Below are 7,267 nucleotides of genomic sequence, written 5' to 3'. Positions count from 1 at the left end.
AATAAGTATTATAATTACAAAAACAAGGATGATGAATGCAGTTACAGCCACTGACACTGGCACTATCACTATCACTAGAAATTAAAGAGTAATAGTAAGAGAATAATTTATAAAGAGCTTACAGTTTACAGTAGAAGAAGGAAGTGTAGCTGTTTCTGTAGAACTGGGCGAAGGGCTTGAAAAAGATGTAATAGAAGTAGAATATAAAGAATGAGACAAAAATGTAATAGTAGTAGTAGAAGTAGTCATAGTCATAGTAGCATATGTGGTGTATGTAGTGGTGTCTGTACTAACAATATTATGTGTTGTGGCTGTGTTTATGGTTTCAGTAATATTTAAAACAATATTTTCAAGTATGAATGCTGAGTTGTTGTTATAATACTCTGGTCCATCATAAGCATACAATGACCAGTTTCCATTATTATTTGATGAAGTAGGTGGGATTGTACTAGCACACCATTCAAATCTAGTTTTGTTTTGAAGGTCAGGCAGTGTTACATAATATTGTATACTAATCTCATCTCTCGTTAAATTCAAGAGGAACTCTTGAGATTGAGCATGATGAATTAAATGGAAGCGAAGGCACAATGACGTATCATTTGGTGATATGTTCTCGATGTTTTGGATATCATGAGTGCCTATTGCAATAGATATTACTGTAGTTTTTACAACTGAGCAGCTTACTTGTTTGAACTGGCTGGCTAATAATATTTGTTCCCAAGTAATTGAAACACAATGTACTATTGTATTTCTCTCTTGCTGGCAAAAGGTTTGTTGAATTAATTTCATTGTTATGTTCATCATAATGAACACTTGTTGAATTGATGCAACTGTCACTGCTACTCAGGCAATTCATTACTGAAGCACCTTTTAAGGTTTCATTATCAATGATACACTGATCTGGATGAAGATGATGTAGCTAGATAATGAATAGGACAAAAAGTATAAATTTTAAAACTTAAGCACACCCACTTTTGAATCTCATTAAAACCAGACATCTATCCGCCCAAAAAAACTAACCTCAACTTTGAATAAAAGCAACCATTTAGTTCCTACTCGAGAGGAATTGTCCTTGTCATAACTTAAATCTAATCTTACCGTACCTATTTGTATAATTAAATTAAGGAATTCACAAAGTTGACATACCATTCAACTTGTATGGTAAGGTAGTTATGCTGCTATTATCCGTTTGGTTTGCAGCCGGTGCAGTCCCAATTACAGTTATGCTTACATAGTAATTGATTTCGGAGGTTTCATTTAAAAAAAATGAATAACTTGAGTTATTTATCACAGTTTGTAACCCTCTGTTGTCACTAATACTGTAAGTTATGTTTATGCCTTTGGGTGCAAAAATCTTGTCCCAACTTACAAATACAAAATGGTCAAGTTGACAAACCTTTATATTACTAAGACCGTTTGGTAGAGTGTATGTAGTAATAGTTGCTGCACTGTGATAACTTGTTCCAGCTGCCGAACAAGTGACATTTGTCGTGTCCAGTTCTTTTGTGACCAGAAAAGTTGTTGAAATCAATGTCACTCCACCAGGCAATTCTTCAGTTTTACTTTGAGGGTTCAGCTCATTTCCTGAAGGTGTGTTGTAAGTAAAAATAAGTAAGTAACTACTGTTAGTAGAGCATCGAAGAGTAAGTAGCTTGTCAACGAAAGCAATAATTGTTGATTCTGGTTTTAGAAGGAATATTCCTTCTATTGAGATGGCAACTGACAACAGCAAGTTTAGACGTATTAGAGAAATCATCTAGATAGGTTTCCATAAGCAGGTTACTTGTTTCAGTTTAACTCTCTCAACCAATCTTAGACTATAACTAAAATAATTATTGGCAAAATTTATAGCGAGCTAGATAGTCTTGCGGGGAAGGCTCGGGGGGAAGCATACTGTACTAGGGGAAGTTGCGGGGTCAACCAACGGAGACAGATGGTGGGTGCATGTAGGCTCTAAGTATTAAACTATCAAAAAATTGGACACTACCCATTTTCCGACATTTGTTTTAGGCCCTGAAAACATAGTGTTTATACTGAAAACAATACTTTGCCATCTTGTTAAACTGCGAAATAATTATTATAGTTGCACTTGCACTTTATGCATGACATGATGACAAAAATTGCACTTGCACTTTATTTACATGACAAAAATTGTAGCTAGTAGCTCTAGTAAGAGCGCATCAAAAGTTAATCAGCTCAAAGCAGTGTCCAAAAACACGTGTATTTGGCCAAATTCATCAATGCTCGTACATTTATTTCTAAACGGCAGCCATACTGCACTTGCTCCACTTGGATCGATATCTTCTTGAAATTTCTTGCCTCCTCGTATGAGGAGAGTACCACCGTGGAGGAAATTTAGAATAAAGTTAGAGATATCACGTGCACATTATGATTTGAGGGAGGGGCTGGTAAACTTTTGCGCTGAAGCCGGGTCCAGTTAATCTCGCTAAAATTGAATGTGGCCCCCCGCTAGACTAGGGTCCACCTCTTTTTATAACTATAGTATAGGATAGGAGTGATGGAGTCTCAAATTTTATTCTTTGCTTCTGTTCTTGGACTTGGTAATTGATAAAAATTAATTTACTTCTAATTGTTTTGTTAGTTTCAGGCAGTATCTTCACTATTGAACCAGAGACACAATATGTATATGTCAATGATACTGTGACATTTGAATGTGCTACTAACTTGACTGGAAATAATATTTATTTCCTCTCTAAAGGAGTTCAGCCATCTTCACAATCTATTGTAGCATTACCTAATGGGGGAATGATGATATCATTTAATCTAACAGCATCAAATGAATCAAATGGAACTGATGCTACTTGCTATACACTGTTTAATGGACATTCCACTGAAACTGCTTATGTTTATGTTCAAGGTTAGTCAATATTGATCTGTGTAGTGTATCATAGCATAGGTTTTTGTAGGTCCACCTGATAGTGTCAGTAATTTAACAGGATATCAGTTAGATTCTTGTTGTATGTTTATCAGTTGGCATCCTCCATTCACACTACCAGGACTAACAGTACAGTATATAATCAGTGTAGGAACTGATCAACAGTACCTTAATGACTCTATCACTAACTACACTTACTGTCCAATGAACCCAACCAATGAACAATATCTGTTTAACATTACAACTACTAATAAAGTTGGGAATGGATCTACTAGTAATACAACTGTTGGATTTCAATCAAGTAAAAAGCATCATAATTTGATTTATTATTTCTTCATAGATTCACAGATTTCAATCATTCATCAAGATTCTTATACATATCGTGTGAACAATTATTGGTACCTTCGTTTCCTTTTATCAGTAAGTTAGCTTAACATACAATACCCACACAAGTTTGTTTACATTTACAGGCTCATCAGTTGTGTACTGGAGTGCCACTTACTAATATTACATTATGTACTGTTAATAATAATTCTTGTTATTCATCAACAAATATAACCATTAATCATAGTGCTTACAATAACATTTCACTTGTTGCTATTATAAATCTTCCATTGAGAGAGATACTGAATACTAATGTTATTATATTCTATCAAAATGGAGTAGAGTTTGAAAGCAACACTATAACAATCAGTTAGTTCATGTACCAAGGTGTTGTAATTATTCATTTTTCTTATTAAAGGTACTTATCATCTAAAACAGTTAAACTTGATTAATACTACTAATAGCAGAGTATGTCTTCAATTTCAGTTTGTTAATGGCAGTACAACTAATATTATTTATATTCACATCACTAATTATGAAGAGCCAGTTCAACCAGTGTATTACAATATATCTCGTAATGATCAGTTGAACTTTATTCAGTGTATTACTAACATACCAGCTGGTAATAACTTAACACTGTATGCATGTGAATCAATGGAGGACTGTACTACTAATCCTGCTGCTGTAATAACTGGTATTAATATCTCATCTATTTCTTCAACAAGTAAAATGTTTTTTAATAATGATTTAATTGTTTTTGTATAGTTATTTCTGTAGTAACACCTGTATCAACTTCACCTGCTTATGGACAAATTTTTATAATTTCTGGAATACTTATTGTAGTGATAATTTTAATTGGTATGTACAATAGCTATAGTAAAATTACTCATATTAATGATTTATTGAATTTATAGTTGTTCCTATAATTGTCATCTCGGTAATAGTTGTCTATAGGAGGAGGAGGCATAAAGAACCAGTAGTCAATAGCTACCCTTCTGTTGAGCCAAATGTGGTAAGTCCCAAACTGCAATATACAAATTAATCATTATTATTAATTTTAGGTTCCGCTAAACTACATTGACATTGAAGTTGATCCTAATGCCCCAGCTGTTCCACCACCATTTGATTCAAACCCAGCCTCTTACTCAGAAATAAAACTTGAGGTGTACAATAAAGTGTCACATGATGTTAGACAGGCTGATCTCTCAACACATGGGAATGTTGAGACCAATGGGATGTACTCCAGACTTAACTCAGAAGGAGGAGGTGCTCCTGTTTATGACAAATGTCAGCGCAATGATACAATACGAAAGCCTGGGCAACTAGGAGATACTGACAACTATTCCAAATTAAATGTGGGACAACAGGCCTCATCTTTTAATGGAACTTCTATTCCTTGTCAATATTCTGTAGTTACAATGGAAAGCAGTGATGCTCCTCTTATTCAAAAAGGTATAATTACACATTTGCCATTAGTTGCAAATTTGTTTTACTATATAGATTTAACACATAAAGACCTGTCTATTTATGTCATTCCTTATCTCACTGAAAAGTGGCGTGAAGTGGGACTGGCATTAGCACTGACTCCTCCCCAGCTTGACGATATAGAGGAGAACAATCAAGGAATAAGTGATGTGTTTCAATTGTGGGAGGACCTTGCTACACGTCCATTCACATGGGAGACTTTATTGAATGCACTCAGATCCCCCATCATTAATGAAGCCAGACTTGCGAATGAGCTTTTAAAATTGTGATAGCCTCTAAAATAAATTAACCTCTTAATTTTTAAATTATAAATTTTGCTGTGTGTAAAGAATCAGTTTATTCTTGTTAGTTTTAATTTTCATATTAACTGATAATCAGTTTCCTATTATCACGTTTTCACTTTCATGTTTCACTGAAAGAGATGCACCTGCTCTAGCACAAACATTTTGCAATGTGCATACACATGTATTACTTATTTATGTTTAATGAATAAGGACTTTGTACTTTTAGAATTATGTTTTTAAGCTACCAAGGTTAGCTCAATTATAGTTATGCTTGATATTGTGTAATAATTCTCACATGATTAACTTGCCCTATTCTCTCTCCTCAATTTCAGAGCGGTATAAATTCAAGCTTTGTTTTGGCTATTCTGCACATAAAATATAAGTGAACTGTTATTGATGTGATAGTACAATTTCTTGTGAAATAAAGGAAGGTATGTATTAAGGTTATTGCATCATTATTGTTATTTCATTTTAAGGGAATTATCAGATCACTGAATCATCGTCTCGGCATTTCTCAATGAATTATTAAGCAATACAGTATTGCATGTCATGATTTAGTCAGCAGGTATCGTTTTATCTGGGTTGTGGGGAATTTTCCCAATTTTCTTTTTGGTTACTTGTGTCTGCAGGTGTACCTACATATTAAGCTCTTGTTAATTATTGATCTCGCCCAGCTTTGTGTAAATGAGGGCTAGTTTTAACTTGTTTTATTCATACTATTGATGTAGAATTTTCTCATACTATTGATGTAAATTTTTCTCAGAACATGATGAATATGACTACCGGTATGTACAACTATGTTGACATAATAATTTAAATTCCCTGTACTATTTACTAAGGATAATTATAAGAATCAGCTTTGTACTACACTAATGTTAAACATGCCCATAAACAAACAATATAGCACTGAGGAAACATTTTAACCAGAATAAGACATGTATGTATATGCCATATAAAGAGATTAGGATGGAAGTTAGATTCAAAACAGGTAGCATTTACTTTTGTTGTTTGTCTTATTATGCTCCACCTGTTTCACTGTGTGTTCTTCCCATCTACTGTTGATTGTATAAATCACTCCCATCATTGTCTTGTCTGCTTTTCTAATTGATGCATTATCCAAAGTACTAGAAAATATATTCAAACTCTTGTTATTGTCTAGATATCAACTTACATAATCATCTATGCATTACAGATAGTATTACATTATTGAGTCACAGTGAGTGAATATCACCATACCTAATGTAATTTGATATGTGGGTGGTTAGCTAGTTGGGTGGCATTGCATTTTTATCTAAAGTAAACACCCTCTTTAGTTTATTTGCCTCACCAATATACCTTATTTTGTCTGTCCTTTTGTAGGCAGATACTAATTTATAAGCAGCGTAATAAATTTGTTAAGATTTTGCTAAGTATTTAAAGTCACAATTACATAGACACAACCTGCAAGGATCAGTGCAATAACATGTGTATGTGTTTAGCTCATTCACATTCAATGTTTCATTATAAGCTTACTGTAATGACTATAGTGAAAAGTATGTTTGTGAAAACAAGTTGTTGATCAGTTGAAAAGCATGAGAGAGATATTTGTATTCTCAAAGGACAACTAGCCGACACAAAATTTGTCGATAATCATGTGTATAATGTCCGTATAACAAATTGCTTTGTTATCTGCACTGTATAATAATTCCGCTTTATTTTGGCATTTTATTAGCTGAATTTAAAAATTAGATTAATAATCTATGGCAATAATATTTTTCTAAAGATACTGAAGTTGTACAACGTTAATGATAGCATGAGGGTATATATATATGTATCTGTCTATCAGGATATGTAATATAATATGATTGGATTCAAAATACTGTATTTTTAATTTTTGTTGCTGATCAACTTGAATTTCTAGATAACGTATTAAAAAACTTTCTTGTATTACTTTAGCCAAATGAAGTTAATTTATTAATACTTTACCATGTTATGAAATAGTGGGTTTCACTGTTTACAGTATTTTGTTAAGGGAATAGCCATGGGGCAATACCTATGCTGTTCTGTTGTACAGTAGTAAATCTAGTAGTAGTAAATGAATATAATAAAAGCTTTGGTGTAGTTTTATGGATAGTTTTCTTGAAGACATTTTTAACGGAATACCCTGCACTATAGCCCAGAGTCTTTAGCCTGATTTTTGAGTAAATTTAAAAATTTATAAAAAAAATTCAAATTTGATTGGAATAAGCTCAAATTTGAAATGCAACAAATTACATGCATATGTATTAAAAAATACAAA

At 33.1% G+C, this 7,267-nt stretch overlaps 1 protein-coding gene across 1 annotated transcript; it reads left to right on the top strand.

The window, feature by feature from the left end:
- Window positions 1-2,489: 2,489 nt before the first annotated feature.
- LOC109583742 (uncharacterized) lies at window positions 2,490-5,214 on the top strand. Its single transcript, XM_019999185.1, has 9 exons — window positions 2,490-2,561; window positions 2,603-2,878; window positions 2,928-3,197; window positions 3,237-3,316; window positions 3,367-3,589; window positions 3,639-3,944; window positions 4,135-4,232; window positions 4,282-4,672; window positions 4,721-5,214. The coding sequence occupies exons 1-9, from the start codon at window positions 2,519-2,521 to the stop codon at window positions 4,972-4,974; spliced, it is 1,941 nt and encodes a 646-aa protein (XP_019854744.1). The 5' UTR covers window positions 2,490-2,518; the 3' UTR covers window positions 4,975-5,214.
- Window positions 5,215-7,267: the final 2,053 nt, after the last annotated feature.

Source organism: Amphimedon queenslandica, unplaced genomic scaffold, assembly GCF_000090795.2.
Source record: "Amphimedon queenslandica unplaced genomic scaffold, v1.1 AMPQUscaffold_13285, whole genome shotgun sequence".
NCBI lineage: Eukaryota > Metazoa > Porifera > Demospongiae > Haplosclerida > Niphatidae > Amphimedon > Amphimedon queenslandica.
Note: the sequence above shows the minus strand (reverse complement) of the source record. Positions and strands in the feature narration are given on the sequence as shown.